Below are 17249 nucleotides of genomic sequence, written 5' to 3' on the forward strand. Positions count from 1 at the left end.
CTGGGACTGATCTGTCCAGCCACTTGGTGGGTCCTTTTTTCTCACCAGATCTCCTTCGTGCTGGAGCTGTGAAGGCAGCTCAGCTCCTGTCCTCAGCCAGGGTCTCAGTCTGAGGAGCTACAGGGCCCCTACTTCGCTCCTGTGGGGGTCCCTTTGAGCAGAGCTGTGGGTGCAACAACCCTACCTGGTGCCTTCGTTTCAAGCAGGGTCCTTCCATCAGGCCAAGCCATCTTCTTCTCTCCAGCGGCCCCGTGTTGGGAGACCCTGTTGTGTCTCTTCAGAGAGTGTCCCGGAAGGGCCACCCCAAGTGCTGATATCCACTCAGGGGACGTTCAGCTCAATCCAGAGTGCTGGGAACTTGTAGGATTTCCAGTCAGCCAGTGGTTATGGCTTCATTGTGGCTGGGGGCTTCTAGGCTCCTCTGGAAGAACCAAAGCTGGGTTCAAGCAATGAGAACCAGGTCATTGGCAAGCCTTGCGCACTTAAGAGAAGAGAAGGCTTTTGGTCAAATGGTTGCAGATGCCATCTGGATGCTTCTCTCTCTCTCTCTCTCTCTCTCTCTCTCTCTCTTTCTCTCTCTCTCTCTCTCACACACACACACACACACACACAAACACACACACACAAACACACACGCACACACACTGCTTCTTGGGCTCAACTCAGGTCTGAGTCTTTCTCTGAAAGAGAGCAGCAAGGGGGTCCAAGGAGCCCATCTCTCATCCATCTGCTTTCCTTGTGCAGGTCCGAGGGAAGTCACCTGCAGGCCACGTGGGGAACGAATACCGAGAATCCTGGCCTTCCAATTCCAGTGAGTGCAGTTGCAGAGGGCCGCTCTCGTTCTTCAAGAGGCCCAGAGGACAGGGGCCCTGCGAATTATGCCTTTTTTGCAAACTGGGGCTGACTTTCCTGCTCTCCTTGGCCGGTTGGACCCACTTCTTCCTCTTTCTTAACCCAAGCAGGCCGGCTTTTAAGCAGCCTGTCTGGATCCTGTTACGAGCACAAAGGGAACAGCCCCATCCCGAATACCTAATTATAAGAGTTAACTTTAATACATTGAAATATACCAGCCGCCTTTCAGGGACTCTGGGGGGCTTACAAACAATTAAAGCATTTAAAAAGAAGGAAACAACACAAAGCAATGTTAATTGGGGGATTTTCTGTTTTTAAATTTAAAAATAAGTAGCCCATAGCTACAGCTAGCCCAAAATTTCTGTTGCTGAGGGAGACATTAGTTAAGTGAGTTTTGCCTCATTTTATGACCTTTCCTGCCACAGTTGTTAAGTGAATCACTGCAGTAGTTAAGTTAGTAACACGGTTGTTAAGTGAATCTGACTTTACTTGTCAGAAGGTCGCAAAAGGGGATCGCGTGACCCCAGGAGATGCGATCGTCATAAATGTGAGCCGGTTGCCAAGCGTCTGAATTTTGATCACATGACAGCAGGGACGCTGCGATGGTCATAAGTGTGAAAAAGGGTCATAAGTCGCTTTTTCTCAGTGCCGTTGATGTACCTCTGAACTGTCATTAAATGAACTGTTCTAAATTGAGGACTACCTGCATTCCCAAAGGGGGTGCAAAGTGGCTTCCTGAGGATAAGGCACCCTCTAGTGGTCACAGGTGGGAATGCAGTCTTGGGATCCCAAGTTAAGGATATTGGTTTCTTTCTAACCCAGTTCCCCCCTCTTCCTTCCCAGTTTTTTTTATAAAGGTGCCACACAAAAGCCCACACTTCCTCCACCCAACTGTCCCTCACACGGCCCCTTTTACCATCTCCTTTTTAAAGCTCAGAATGGAAGTTCAAGGGCCGGCGAGCCGCGGGGAGGACAGTTTCTCCAATCCCTCTCCAATCCCAAGCCCGTTGGATTGAACAAGGCCGCGGGGGGTGAAATCGGCGCCGCCAAAAGAAAGCGGGGCCACCGCCTGGCGCGGCTCAGCCCGTCTTCCTTCTCTTTGCAGAACTGCCTCATTCTCACAGCACCCCAGCCGTGAGCAGCAGCGCCTGCACCAAGGTGCTCTACTTCACCGATCGCTCCCTCACCCCCTTCATGGTCAGCATTCCAAAGAGGTAAGCAAGCCGGCAGCCCCCGTAACCCCAAGTCCAGGCCCTCCTTCCAGCAGCCCAGACTGGGTGTCTCCAAGGGATTCCCCTCCCAGCACGCAGGCGGTAGCCGTGCCCTTCCTCTCCCCCCCCCCTGTGCTTTGCAGGTTAGGGGAAGTGACGCTAAGGGACTTCAAAGCCGCTATCGATCGGGACGGGACGCACCGGTACCACTTCAAGGCTCTGGATCCGGAGTTTGGGACCGTCAAAGAGGAGGTAAGGGCGCACCTGGCAGGCGCGGGAACCAAGAGCGACACAGGCAAACGCCCATAGTATGGGTAGCCCTCGACTTAACAACGGCTCATTTAGTGACTGCTCGAAGTTACAACAGCACTGGACAAAGCGACGTACGACCGTTTTTCACACTTACAACCGTTGCAGCGTCATCCTGGTCACGTGATTTACATTCAGATGCTTGACAGCTGGTTCATATTTATGATGGGGTCACGTGCAGCCTCCCTGGGGTTGTCACGTGATCCCCTTTAGCGACCTCCTGGCAAGCTAAGTCAATGGGGGGAAGCCAGATTCACTTAACAACCGTGTTCCTAACTTAACAACTGCAGCGATTCTCTTAACAAGTGTGGCGAGAAAGGTCGCAAAATGGGGCCAAACTCACTTCACAACTGTCTCCCTTAGCAACGTGAATTTGGAGCTGAATTGTGGCCCATACGTTGAGGACTAGCCGTGGTTTCTTTATTGCTGTCCACCCGTGGACAGAATCTTGCCAGGGTGAAGCGTGCTATGTATAGTTATCTGATAAATGCTGTGAAGGATTTAAGGGGGGGTCCTTTCTGTGCAGCTCTTGAAGGGCAACGAAGGGGGGGTTGCTCTGTCCCGCCCTCCCCTCACTGAGCCCCAGATTCTACCAACCAGCATCTTTTCTGTGGGCTGCAGAAGTCACCTTACACCACTGTGGGATGTTTCTTCTCCCTGGAAACGCTTGCGTTTGGCTCTCACCGATAGAGCGAAAGCCAAGGGGCAGGAAAGTGTGTGTGTGTGTGTGTGTGCGTGCGTGTGTGTGTTTGTGTGTGTGTGCGCACGCTCATATGCATGTGTGAGCATGAAAAAAATCACACCCTGCAGTCCTAGAAAACAAGAACGTCCCAGTAAGCAAGAAAAGTGGGTCAGCTCTGTTTTCCCCCCCAGTGGTGTGAGTTTTGAGTTCTCATTTGTCGTGTTCAGAGTGAGAATTGTGGCGACAACCTCAGTGCCTGTCCTAGAAATGTGGGAAGAGGATATTTCAGGCTGGTTCCCAGTTAGAGGCAGGTGACCCCCAGGCTGCTTCCAGTCGCTATCTTTTAATCGAGCCTTTAATCAAGCTTTATATGTTTCAGTCGAAGGCTGCCCAGAGTTGCTCTCTGAAAGAGTACGGCAAGTCCTCGATGTACGACCACAATTGAGCCCAAAATTTATGTAGCCAAGTGAGACAGTTGTTAAGTGAGTTTTGCCCTGTTTTACAACCTTTCTTGCCACGATTGTTATGTGAATCCCTGCAGTTGTTCAGTTAGTTTTGCAGTTGTTAAGTGAATCTGGCTCCCCCGTTGATTTTTGCTTGTGAGAAGGTCGCACAAGGGGGATCACGGGACCCGCCCACCCTCCCGGGACACAGCAAGGGTCATCAATACATGTCAGCTGCCAAGCAGCTGAATTTTGATCATGTGACCACAGGGATGCTTCAACGGTCGTAAGTGTGAAGAACAGTCATCGGTCACTTTTTTCAGTGCCGTTGTAACTTTGACCGGTCACTAAATGGATTGTTGTAGGTCAAGGACTGACCTGTAGTTTATAAATTAGATGGTTGGATAGATGGACCTTAACCTTGACAACTTTAAGAAGTTGTTAAGAACTCCCAGAGTTCCTCAGCCAGCTGGGGAAAACTGGGAATTGAAGTCCACAATTTTAAGGTCGTCAAGGTTGAGAAACGCTGCTGCGGATGGATGAATAAGGTTCTTCTCTTTGATTTTCATGTAGGTTTTCCACGATGACGATCTTATTCCTGGATGGGAGGGCAAGATTGTGGCTTGGGTGGAAGAGGACCATGGGGAGAACTAAAATCTTTGCTGTCGGCTGCTGGACGTGCCAGATACTCACCAAAAAAAACCCCCAAACCCAACCCACCCCTCACACCAATGACACGTGTGATTTGAACTGCCAAAAGAAAGGAACCGCGATGAACTTTGGCTTCAAGGAAGGATGTCCGTCACGTTATAACCAAATACGGTCCCTTTCAACTGTTCCAACACACTGCCTCTCTGTTTGGTCAGGGATGGTCCTAAAAGGCTTCCTGCTGCTTTTGACCATCTGGAGAAGTTCGGTCAACGATGGACAGCATTAGGAGTAAGATTTGCATGTTTGTGATGGCCAAAACTAGGAACTCTTTTTCCAGCACCGTTGAAGCTCTCTTGCCAGCCAATTTTTCCAAGGAACTCTGTGCCCAGGCCACATCAGGCACCAGCAAGATCTCCTCCAGAGATCCAGTGGTTTGTGGTCCAGATCAAAGATCCAATCAACAGCATTGTGTTGGAAAAGGCCAGGATTGGTACATTTGCTTTTTATTATTTTGCATTCTGGTCTTGAAACTGTCCCTACTTTGAGGGTCTGTGTGAAAAAGATGGCCACCCATTGCTTCTCTGCCCAGGTTCCCCTTCTGGCTTTGCCTGAGGGAAAGACCCCAAGCTCCCCATCTTTGCTTTTCCAGGCTCGTATTGGCACCACATGATATTCTCTGCCCTACTTTCCTTCTGGATGCGCTTTAATTAATTCATCACCAGCCGCCTCAGAGGAAAGGCTGATCTCTCTGGTCTGAATTTGGCATTGATTTTTCCACTGAATGGCTAATTTCAGTCTGCCTTTGATCAGCGGAGATGGGAAGATGAGATGGGTGGGATGCGAGATAAATGTTCACAAAGGGCTGCAGCAAAATTCCTGGACTTCTGTGAGCAGAAAGGGGGCAAAACTTCAGGCCTTTCTTTATGGGCTGAAGCTTTTGCGCACAACTCCAGCAACTGTCAAGTAGTTTTTGCCCCGTTGCCCTGCTGGCTCTTCTGCTGACAGCAAGTAGGTCATCTGCCTGCTGGGCCTCAAGCAGAATTTAATTTAGGCCCCCAGCGCTCACCCCACCCCTCGTTTGCAATGGCCTGCAAAACTGGGGGTTCAGCCCTTGGAACCATCAGCCGGCTGGGTGATCTTAGACACTCTGGAACCTGTTATGAATTTTGCACCAGTCGGACTTCCGATGTAAACAGGACAGATGCAGCAACTTTATGGACCTCTGAGTGTGTACAGAGCTTGGAGATAAATGCTCTAATGGAGTGAATTATTCATTCTTAGCTTTACAGAGAAAGCAGGCCTGGACAGGTTGAGTGTTTTAAGGGGGAATATTTCGATGCACAAAGCGTTTGCCATTATTCTATACAAGCCTCAGTTCCTTAGGAGCAAGTCAGCAAACCGAAGTCACCACAAGTGAAGAGTTACCTAGGTAGGTGTCTATAACAGACCATTATGTCATGAGTGTGACATCACCTGCCCACCCATGCAGAAGTCTGTGATAACGGTACCTTTTTCTTTTACTCTCTTCCTGATTTTTGTGCTTTAAAATGCTGAATTCGGAGTGGGAAGTATCCCCTTTGCATATCTTGTGCAACAAAACGCCTCGGCTCTGCTTGAATGAAAAATAGGGTCCAGTGAAAGCCAGAATTTGCTTTAGTGTTGTTGCTTTGCTGCTTGCCATTCCACCTTTCCTAACGTTGCAGCATCAGGCTTCAAAGCCTCATAGCTCCTCGTGTGCACCAGCCATCGGCAGGACCGTCCAGCCATCTTCTATGTCCTTCTTGCGGAAGGCTGAAAGTCAAAAACAAATCGTGTCTTTGATCATTTTATAGATTTCCACACATCTGTTGGGTAAACTTGTTCCTGTTTCTTGGAATTACTTTGTATTGCTTTACATCATTGTTGAACAAGGACAGTGTATATTTTTATACCAGCATGAGTGCTGTTTTTTCCTGTATATTTCTGAATATTGTATTTTATCCATATTTCTAGGAAATGCAGAAAGGCTTTATACAGGCCTCTTGTTAATGCCAACACACCTGGTTCCTGTAATTAGCTTTATTTTGCTATGAAGTTATATCTTAAGTCTGCAGTGGTTTTCTATTCTACTTGTTTGTTGCAAAGACAAGATTTGTATGTTGTTTGTCCTATTGTGTCCTCTGTGTACAGACAATGGGCCTTTTGAAAAGCCTGTGTTTGTATCTGCAGTTACACTTTGAGTGTATCCTATTCTATAGGAGTTTTAAAGTTGGCTTCTGAGAGAACAGTGTATGAGGGATGTCATTCCTGAAAAAAATACTTTTTTTGTGACTGGTTTGACTGTTGCATGAATTTAGTGGGTTGCAAAGAGATTGCATGAAATTATAGTTACTTTAAAAAAGAATTTACTTCCGCAAGAGATGTGCTTTAAAGTTAAAATTGTACATTTTTTAAAAAGATTTTATTTAAATTTAATTAAGACATCTTTATCACAAGGGCTTATTGCCAGACGTGGGAAAACAGAGGTCAAAGAAGTGTAAAAGCGTTTTATGACCAGATTGGCATCTTTTGCTTCCATAAAACTAATCTCATTTTTTAAAATCTCAGTTTCTCTGAACTTTGTCCCTGAAATAACATAAACAGTGTTGCATTACCACTTCCAGGATCATTTTTTTCTCCCTTGGCACCATCCCCAACCTGTTTGCTCTTGAGATGGCTTGTATTGGAGCAGATCTTAATCCTAGGGCTAACCTGGTTGAGGGTTATAGGATTTTTATCCAGCAGGAGAGCAGGCCTATGGAGTCTGCCCTAGCCAGGATGTCCAACCTTGGCAAATTTTAAGACTTGACAACTTCCAACACCCAGAAACAGGGAGCAGAAAAGCAACCATAACAAAAAGGGTCAACCCTTGCCCTTTTCATTCAGGAGTTTTCCAACCTGTGACTCATTATGCTAAGGGGAGAGAGCAGATTCCCAGCCCCAAGTGTGTGTGTGTTGGGGGGGATGTTTTTCCATTGAGCAAGACAGTAGTCAGAAAGCTGAGTCTTGGCGTGTGATGTTATTTCCTGTACAGTTCGTTTAGTGACCAGTTACAATACTGGAAAAAGCGACGAGACTCACGACCTTTGCAGCATTCCCCCGTGGTCATGTGATCCAAATTCCGACACTTGGCAACCGGCTCATATTTATGATGGTTGCAGCATCCTGGGATCAGGTGATCCTGTTTTGTGACCTGACAAGCAAAGTCAGTGGGCAAGCCAGATTCACTTAACAACCGTGCGATGACTGCAGTGATTCACTTAACAACTGCGGCAAGAAAGGTCGTAAAATGGGGCAAAACCGCTCAACAGGGCTCAATTGTCGTAAGTCGAGGACTACCTGCATTTAATTCCGCGGCTCTTTAGAGACGCATTTTCTGGGCTTTTCTGCCAACTACGGGTGAAACTGGCTCTCGCCTGCACACGTGCAACTTGCCCGTCCAAGGAGGGGCAGCGGCGCCGCGCTCCCAACCGCCCAAGGCAGGGGTCGGCAACCTCGGCTCTTTTATGACTCGTGGACTTCAACTCCCAGAATTCCTGAGCCAGCATAGCTGGCTCAGGAATTCTGGGAGTTGAAGTCCACGAGTCATAAAAGAGCCGAGGTTGCCGACCCCTGGCCCAAGGGATCCCCGATCCGAAGGAATCCAAAAGGGACGCAGGCTCCGCGGGTTGCTGGGGGGGGCAGCGAAAGGGGGCGCAGAGCCCACCACGCAAAGAGATCCCTCCCCCTTTCTTGGATGCAGCCCCCTCCCCGGCACGAAGCCCCCTCCCCTCCCTTTTTTGCGCAGCTCCGTCCGCAGCAGCAGCAGCGGCCCCGCGCAGCCTCGGGGAGCAGAGCGCATGCGCGGCCCGGGAGGTCGCCTCGGGTCAGGCCGCGCCGGCCGAAGCTCCGCCCCCTCGGCGCGCTGCTTGACGGCCCTTTTGCGACGCCGTCGCGTGAGGCCCCGCCCCTCCGCGCCGCACGGCGCTGCCCGCCCGGGGGGGGGAGAAGAAGGGAGGTCACCCGCCCGCCCTCCGCCTGACGGGACCGCTGCTCCGCCGCCGCTCGGGCCGGGATGTGGCGGGTGCTGGCCAGGCGCCTGCTGGCGTGGCAGGGCGCGGCCCCGCGGGGGGCTCGGCTGCCGGGGACGCGCGCGGAGGGGCCTGCCCGGGGCCGCGCCTGGGGCTGCTGGGCCGCCGCCGTTGGGCCCGAGGGGGGGGCCCGAGGGGGGGGAGGGAGGGCCGCCGCGCTGCTGCCCCCCCGCTGCTGCCCCCCCGCGCCCCCCCGCCGCCACCGCTGCAGCCTCCCGCCCCACCAGAAGGTGAGGGCCGCCCGTCCCCCCCCTCCCCCTGCCTTCTTTACCCGAGGGGGCCTTTCCCGCCTGGAATAAGGGGAGGGGGCTGGGGTGGGGGCCCCGTGGGTCCCTTTGATGCTGAAATCCCCCACCCTCCCCTCAGGAGCCCACTCTGCCCCCCCCCCGAGGCTGCCTCCCCTTGAGGGGCCTGGAGCGCCTTCACGCCCGGCTGCTTCTCCCCCCTGGAGCCAGAAGGGCCCCCGAGGGGGGTCTGGAGATCCCCTGGAGGGGGAAGGGGCTGCGGCAATAAAGGAGAATATTGGCAGCTCAGGGTTGAAATGAGGGGCTCCTTGGAAGGGGCTGGGTCTGATCAGTGGAAACTCATCAACCTGGAATTAATTAATTCCTGACAGTGAGAACAATTAACCAGCCCACCCACTTGCCTCCAGAAGTTGTGGGTGCTCCATCACTGGAGGTTGAGCAGGGGGTTGGACTAGAAGACCTCCGAGGTCCCTTCCAGCACTGCTGTTCTGTGACTCTTCATCCTTTTGTTTCCTCCACAGGTGCCTTTGCCTGCCCTCTCCCCCACCATGCAGATGGGGACCATCGCGCGGTGGGAGAAGAAAGAGGGCGAGAAGATCAAGGAGGGAGACCTCATTGCAGAGGTATTTTGAAAGGGCAGAAGCGGAAGCTTTCCTGCCAGGCTGATGGGAGGGTTGGGAATTTGACCCTCGTTTCCTGATAGGTTTCTGAATTAGCAACACTGTGCAGGAGGCTCTGCGTTTTTACTCTGCTAACACTTCTTGTCACTCTTCGTGACTGATATGGGAGGTAGAACTTGACTTGGGCAGGATTGCTCAACTGTGTACAGTGGTGAAATGTATTTCAGGGGAATTGTTGTGTGTGTGTGTTAAAGGTAGAGACAGACAAAGCAACTGTGGGGTTTGAGAGCATGGAAGAATGCTACCTGGCCAAGATCCTGGTCCCCGAAGGAACGCGGGATGTTCCCATTGGATCCATCATCTGCATCACTGTGGACCAGTGAGTCAGACTGGGCAGGTTCCCAATATCTTTTCCTTCCTTCATTTTTCTTTCTCCCCTGTAGATTTTTGCCCAATTATTCCAATTTTAAAAAACCTCCCACTATCACAACTTCTCCCTTTAAAGGCGCCCGTCTTTCTATTGAGTTAATGTTCTTTTTCAACAGCAAACAGGTCCCGGGTCTTTTGTGGTCTTGCTTCCCATCTTCTGGGCTTAAGCGTTGAGTGGGTTCCCGATTGCAGTGTTAGAGGACTGCCATCCCTTGACAGTGGCTTGAGGTTCCTTCCTTCTTTTAGGCCTGAACTTATTGGCGCCTTCAAGGATTATACTTTGGATTCAGCAGCTGCCACCCCATCGGCCTTGGTGCCACCCCCACCACCTCCAGCAGCTCCCCCCAAACCAGCAGCTCAGCCCTCTGCACAGGCTCCAGGCAGCTCCTATCCTCCCCATATGCAGGTACGACCCACCTCCCAGTTCGTATTCTTTTCTCGCCCACTTTCCTTATGGCGCACCTTAGCTTTAGAGCCCTTCATAACCTCCAGACCCGTTGCCTGCTGTGAGCCTCATTTTTCTGAGGGAGCAAGAGAGCACGTGGGCTGTTTTGATGGATCTGGAGGCCTAGTGGGTGATTCCATTGTCCAGGCATGGATGGAACTTCCAGTGTCTGTCGCGTGACTTTGATTCTGGCTGTGAACGTTGAAATTCAGAATTCAGATGCGCTGGTTATATAATCAGAATGTTCCTTTGCATGATGCTCATTCTCTTCTTCAGAGGAATTTTTTGTTCGGTTAAATGTCCGCAGTGCATTTTATCTTTTAGTTTATTCTTTGTAACAGAGGCAAAGAAGGGCAAATGTTGACTGGTAATACTGGATTTTGAAATGCATATCAGTGCAGTGCTGCCTTTTCCACTCCCCTAGATTCTTCTTCCTGCTCTCTCTCCTACAATGACAATGGGCACCGTTCAGAGGTGGGAAAAGAAGGTTGGCGAGAAGCTGAGCGAAGGAGATTTATTGGCAGAAATTGAGACAGACAAAGCAACAATAGGTGAGAATTTCTCCATCCTCAACAGCAAAATGGACAAGATCCCCTTTTTCATCATTACAACGTTAGATAACTGCACCGGATGATACTGCCAGAGCAATATTTGAAACATTATTTATTTGCCTGGTAGGATTAGATATTTGCCAAAAAAAAAAAAGTTCCAGATTGTTTGCCTTGCAGATGGCATCTCCCTATTTCCTAATTTCATGGAGGGTTTGTCGGTGATCCTGTTTGCTGGAATGCCTGATGATTTGTTCCATCTCCAAGCTTGGCTGATTCCTTTCCCTTCCAAAGTGCTTGTTTCTCTCCCTCTACTTTGCAGGCTTTGAAGTGCAAGAGGAAGGTTACCTGGCAAAGATCTTGATACCGGAAGGCACCCGGGACGTCCCCTTGGGAACCGTTCTCTGCATCATTGTGGAGAAGGAATCCGACATTCCTGCTTTCGCAGACTACAGAGATGTTGGGATCGCTGATATCAAACCTCCCGTGTCCCCACCGCCTCTGCCCCCAAGCCCTGTACGTGCAACCTCCGGGAGGAGACCTCAGTGGGGGGGGGGGAAGCGAAGTGGTGGCGGGGTGCCCAGCTGATTTCTCAGAGCCCCAGAGAGATTTCAGCTTCAGTTGCTCTTGGGCAAAAGACTTTCTTAGCTGGAAGTGGCCTCTAGACATTCATTCATTCATTCATAAAATTTATTGGTCAACCATCTTATCACAAGGTAACTCCCTGCAGCTTACAATAATAAAAGATATTATATATATTAAAAACATAACGCCCACAAATGCTATTAATCCTTTACAAAGGAAGTGCAGGACTGTTCCTATGCCTTCTTTAACTAAAAAAAGAAAAACTCTGTAAAAGACTACCTAATAAAAAGGCTACTTACCAGTTTAAAGAAAACATATCAGGGTGGTGATGAAGCTTCTATTGGGTGGCAGAGAGACTTTTAGAGAGTTTGGATCGGATAAATTTAACAAATAATAAGTGGTCTTTCCTGGCCTGCTCCCAACTAGCACTTGTGAGTTTTGACTATGTGTGAATATCGTTCTGCCATTGTCCTGTTGCATGGAGGAATAAAGATGGTTAATGCCACATCCTAGCCCAGGGGTAGGCAACCTTGGCTATTTTATGACTCGTGGACTTCAACTCCCAGAATTCCTGAGCCAGCCATGCTGAGGGGAAGGGAGAGGTTTCCAAGCTGAGCCATGCTGACTCAGGAATTCTGGGAGTTGAAGTCCATGAGTCATAAAAGAGCCAAGGTTGCCTAGCCCTGGCCTAGGCGCATGTTCCTGGATGCAGCAGAGTCAAATGAACTTGGAACGGTGGAGAATTTCCAAAAGGGTCCATCTTGTGAACTCTTCTGTCTTTTTATTTCTTAAGGCAGGAGCTGTTTCAGCCCAGCCTGTTGCCTCTCCGGTCAAGACTCCTGCACATAAAGGGAGGATAATCGTGAGTCCTCTGGCAAAGAAATTAGCCACAGAGAGAGGAATCGATCTCTCGCAGGTGAAAGGTGAGCAACATCTTTTCCGAGGCCTCGTCAACCATCGCCTAAAACAGCTTAATTTTTTGTTGGGTAAGAAGAACTTCCTTGTACGTCTCCTCAGGTACAGGGCCAGAGGGACGGATCACAAAGAAGGACATTGACTCCTTCGTGCCATCTAAAGTTGCCCCGGTGAGTAGCCTGCTGGTTCTGCTGTTTAGCAGGAAGGTATCTGCAGAGATTGATTTGGGGAAACGTCATCCTAGGGGCAGGGAGAGGATTCTGTCTCCTGCTTTGAGCTGGTGGTCTTCGCTAGGAACATGATGCAAACATCAATTTTTCACCTGACTTTCCAAAGGCTGTCCAGCGGACTTATACACCGGCAAATCTGCCAAGGATTTGCTTACTGCATTTCTGGTACTCAGCCTGTTTGGAGAAGGTGTGGGAACCTGTGAGCTGCAAGCTGCAGGACAAGATCTGGCTAGGGCAAAAGTCTGCCCGCTTTTTCACTGTCATTGTCACCGTGGTGTCTTTTTTGCTGCCCCTTCCACAATTCTCCCAAGTTCTTTTTTTCTTTCCCATTGAATTGAGTTTCTTCTGCTGAAAACTTGCTTTCAGACACAGGGATCGTGATGCAGCAAAGGGAAGAGTTAGAAGTATCTTGTAGATTTGAGAAAATTTCACCACAAGAGAGCAGGGAGGGGTCTTTGGTTCAGCTTTCAAACTTCTACAATAACATGGAGAATCCTAAGCTCTCTTTCCATTCTGCCAGCCGACCCTTTGGTGCTTTTTCATTGACGCGCTTGTATTCCCACAGGCCCCGGCACCGGGTGCAGCTCCTCTGGCAGTACCAGCTCCCCCAGTTGCAAGAGGAGTGGCTGCAGCTGCCCCCACAGGTGTCTTTACTGATATTCCCATTAGTAATATTCGAAAGGTAAGTCACAGCCCTTGGCGCACTTCATGCCCTAAGCAGGCAGACAGACTGAACAGTGTTTAAGCTTGGCCTCTTAAGTTGTGAATTGAAGTCCACACATTTTACAATGGTCAGGGGTTAGGTTAGGATAGGGATGGATGGATGGATGGATGGATGGATGGATAGATAGATAGATAGATAGATAGATAGATAGATAGATAGATAGATAGATAGATGATAGATAGATCCTTTGAGTCTGGCCCAAAGTTAGCCAGCTGGCTCTGTGCCTAAGGCAGAACTAGAATCCAGGCCTAACAGTTTGTAGCCTGGTGCTGTAACCACTACACCAAAGTAGTGATTAACTGAGACCCATGAAGAGGTTTTGGGATGACTTCTGTTCAGTCCCTGCAGGGGGTGGACGCTAGGTTTTGACTTGGGGAATTTTCTTTGGAGTTGCTGATGGGGGGATTTTAATCAACTTCCCCACTCTTTTTTGGGGGGGGATTTGCATTCAAAATGTTAATCTGGAAAGAGAAGTTGGAGTAAGAATTAGCCAGAAATGATTAGACAAAGTGACATCAGGTACCAAGTATTTGGAGGTAATTGTTGACTAATAGTTGGGAATCTGCTTTTCTGGATATTTGAAAAATGGTGCACTAAAGTGCCTAGCTTTAATATGGTCGATATTAAAGCACTTAACTTCATTTTAAGTAATGTTATCTAATTATGCGCATACTGCTTTTTTTGCTTATAGGTGATTGCCCAGCGTTTGATGCAGTCTAAACAAACAATACCTCACTATTATCTCTCTGTTGATATAAACATGGGAGAAATATTGGTGCTGAGGAAAGAACTCAACCAGGTAACTTAATGATTGCGACTTATGCAGCAAATTGGATGCTTATGTACATCTAACTCCATCCTTCCAATTAGCTGCGGATGTTCCCTCAAATTTGCATTTCTAGGATATCTGTCATTTCTGTAATCTGAGATTTGGAGAATGTAAGGGAAAGGTAATTCATTTAGGGCTAAGTCCGTAGGAAAACACAAATTTTACAAGTATAACAAAGTAACACTTAAAATTGTCACATCAAAGTAAACCCTGTAGGCTTACAAGTAAAGTAAAACCATTTCTTTCTAGAACTTGCCTTTGAGAAAAATATGCACGTTCAGTTTGGAAAGCGTAGAAACGGCAAGTGTGAATGGAATCCCAGGTTTCTTAACTGGGTCATTCTGGTTGCATAATAACTATTGTACTTCTGATGGCAATAGGATTATATACATCTGGCTGTTGGTTTTCTTGAATTAGGTGCCTTCCTAATATGTGAACTTCAGTTCCCAGAATTCCCCGGCCAGCTGGGGCATTGCTGAAAATCCTGGGAATTGAAGTCTATTGTTTTTGGAGGTTCCCCAGTTTGGAAAGAATAATTCTTTGGTAACTTTGCTCAGTGATCAATTTGACCAATATTTCTTCCCTTGGGTGTTCCTCTGCAGGAGATGCCACAGAATACCAAGCTCTCAGTCAACGACTTCATTATTAAAGCTTCAGCTCTGGCCTGTTTGAAGGTGCCTGAAGCGAATTCTTCGTGGCTCGAAACAGTCATTAGGCAGTAAGTATACAGACGGTCCAGGCAGGGGTGAAGGTTTGGCTCCTCCTAGAAGGCCAGTTAGGCTGTTATTACAAGAAGCATCTTGCAATATTTATTCCAACAGATTTTGTGAGTGGTTACGGACTCTCCCCAATGGACACACACTTTCTGTCTTTCAGAAACCACGTAGTTGACGTAAGCGTGGCGGTCAGTACTCCAGCAGGGCTTATAACGCCAATTGTGTTTAATGCACACACAAAAGGGTTGGCCTCCATTAACCAAGATGTTGTCACATTAGCCAGCAAAGCGCGGGAAGGCAAGCTTCATCCCCACGAGTTCCAGGTGAGCAACCTTCCCTGAACTGTCTCTGCATTTGCGTGGCTCAAAGGAAATATTGCGTAGATTTGGTTGTGATGCCTTTTCCTTTTACAGTTCACAACACTCAACACCAGTGATTGTGCAACAGCCTTAAGGTGTATGTTTCTTTACAGGGAGGAACCTTCACAGTCTCAAATTTAGGAATGTATGGCATTAAGAATTTTTCGGCTATAATCAATCCGCCGCAGGCTTGTATTTTGGCAGTTGGTGCCTCTGAGAAAAGGCTGGTCCCGGCAGATAATGAAAAAGGGTAAATGTTTTCTTTTTTAAAACAAAAATGTTTCAGTGGAAAGTCAGCATCTGATGAAAAGGGGTGCCATATTTTGTGTACGAGGAAATGCTAAAGATAGTATTTTCCCTTCTCCCCACAGGTTCGATGTGGCCAGTGTCATGTCTGTGACGCTCAGCTGCGACCACCGTGTTGTGGACGGGGCAGTGGGGGCCCAGTGGCTCGCAGAATTCAAGAGATTCCTGGAAAAACCAGCCACGATGCTGCTATAGTTTTTCAAGGACTTTGGCGACCTAATTGCTTCATTCTAAAGAAGCTATTTATATATCGAAGGGTTAAGACTTAAAAAAAATGTTTCCTTTTATTTTTTAAAAAAAGTCTATAAACAGTGGCTGGTAATTTTGAATTACCAGTCCTAGAGATTTAAAGGTTCTGCGGGGGGCTTTCCGAAGCCAAGTACAGCTACGCTTTATCTTATTCAGTGGGTGAATTTGCAGACTTTCCCCAGTTGTTGAAAATAATCATGTGTTGTAATGCGTCTGATCACAATGTTGCAGGGTATCACAGGCTGCTACCCACCCCCACCAGCTAGATGGCTCAGCCTTCATTTTCAATAAAACTGGGGATTTGAATATGAAATAACAAAAAATGCAAATGTATATTTGGCACAATTTAAATTTTCAGCAGAAAAAAATCGATCCCTCCCCCCCAAAATGTGTTCTAAATACTGCAAAAAAAGATGGATCAGAGCAGTTGACATCCTAACTTTGCAAAATTCAACTGTTAGACTTTCTAACAATGGGAATCCTTTTAGTGCACTGCAAGAGAAAATGAATGTTTGAGCCTGAACGGCTCTTTGAAACCCTTGTGACAATTTGCCTTATGTGAGTTTCTGTAATTTAAGCATGTGTTGTTTTGCTTCCTTTCTAGGTCAGTAAACGCTGTTTTACTCCAAGCAGAAGTCATTTGTTAAGGGAATTGGTGAAACTCGGTTCAATTAAAGATAAACAACATATGGACTGTCATTACAGACTCCACCATAGGTCGTCCCCCCCCCCCGCTGCTTAATGGTCTAGGCTGGGCAATCTGGGACTTTTGTCTTACTAAAAGGAATGTGAGGGCGCATTTCCATCATTTAAGCAAGGGTTGTGTACAGGAATGTGAAAAAATCCTATCACGTTTTGAGGGTTCCGTCTTGTGAAATCTCCTCTCCCATGTGTGAAACTGCTGTTTCCCATTCACAATGAACTTTCTTAAGCAGGAAGCTCTCCAGAAGTTCTCAAAATCAGCCTATATTGCAGCTGCCCCTGGGCCTCTAACAATCTTGCATTTGAAATGGGACGTTGACTTCAGAATAGCTGAAATGAAAACTCTTGCATGCCCCTAATTGTATGAAAGAAGGAAAACCCCAGTTCCTTGTTATCAGCTGGCCCAACCAGATGTGACTTGTGCTTGAATTCCACTGAAATCAGTAGGATAATTAGGCCCAATTCTTTCAAATTCAAAGAAATCAGAACCACCTTTTTGCTGGATCTGGTTGCTGTTCTGGAACAGCTTTGCTTTCTTGTCCATCCCAGGCTCAAGAGAAACAGAATTTCATAAGTCATATATAAATATGTACATCTTTGCTAGAAGTGGAATTACTTTGAAAAAGGGCCCAGCCATGTTTTTAATTGTGTCCTAGGTATACAGAGACGCTAATGGGAAATGCCTGTTGTTTTCTAAGAAGCTAATTTCAAAAGGTGGATCATGTAACTGCTAAGTGATGTGACCTGAGCAGCCAAGTAGACTATTAACCGATTCACCCCATGTTAATCTGTACGTCACCGCTTCATTAAATATTCTCTTGTCAGTTTGCGCTACCAAATCCACTACAAATACATACATGCAGTTAAATATTTTTTTCTCAGAGCCAATTTGTTGAGTTGGTTGTAATTCAACCATTTGGAAACAAAAGCACTTAAAACATCTCCAGTTGGTAACAGATTGGTATTAAAGGTTTGATGTTCTTTAGACTGCTATTCCTTTTCCTGACTGTTGTTTCTTTGCTTAGCAGTGCATAGACATTGAATATAATGATTTGGTGAGCAAAAATGGATAAATACCATTATCCTGTCAAGTGGGAAGGCATTTGGCTTC

At 47.8% G+C, this 17249-nt stretch overlaps 2 protein-coding genes across 2 annotated transcripts in view; both read left to right on the forward strand.

The window, feature by feature from the left end:
- DIXDC1 (DIX domain containing 1) overlaps nt 1-6081 on the forward strand; it is a 29190-nt gene extending 23109 nt beyond the window's left edge. The window contains exons 17-20 of the mRNA XM_083368812.1: nt 745-811; nt 1958-2066; nt 2207-2315; nt 4071-6081. Coding sequence (XP_083224938.1) covers nt 745-811; nt 1958-2066; nt 2207-2315; nt 4071-4151 — 366 coding nt within the window. The 3' untranslated portion in view covers nt 4152-6081. The remainder of the gene's footprint in view (nt 1-744; nt 812-1957; nt 2067-2206; nt 2316-4070) is intronic.
- Nucleotides 6082-8164: 2083 nt separating this feature from the next.
- Nucleotides 8165-17131, forward strand: DLAT (dihydrolipoamide S-acetyltransferase). The gene is made up of 14 exons (XM_083368382.1): nt 8165-8466; nt 9003-9104; nt 9356-9480; nt 9777-9936; nt 10400-10526; nt 10846-11039; nt 11902-12031; nt 12126-12193; nt 12819-12935; nt 13669-13776; nt 14409-14524; nt 14683-14845; nt 14995-15131; nt 15253-17131. The coding sequence occupies exons 1-14, from the start codon at nt 8221-8223 to the stop codon at nt 15380-15382; spliced, it is 1923 nt and encodes a 640-aa protein (XP_083224508.1). The 5' UTR covers nt 8165-8220; the 3' UTR covers nt 15383-17131.
- The last annotated feature ends 118 nt before the right edge of the window (nt 17132-17249 follow it).

Source organism: Vipera ursinii (assembly GCF_947247035.1).
Source record: "Vipera ursinii genome assembly, chromosome: 8".
NCBI lineage: Eukaryota > Metazoa > Chordata > Lepidosauria > Squamata > Viperidae > Vipera > Vipera ursinii.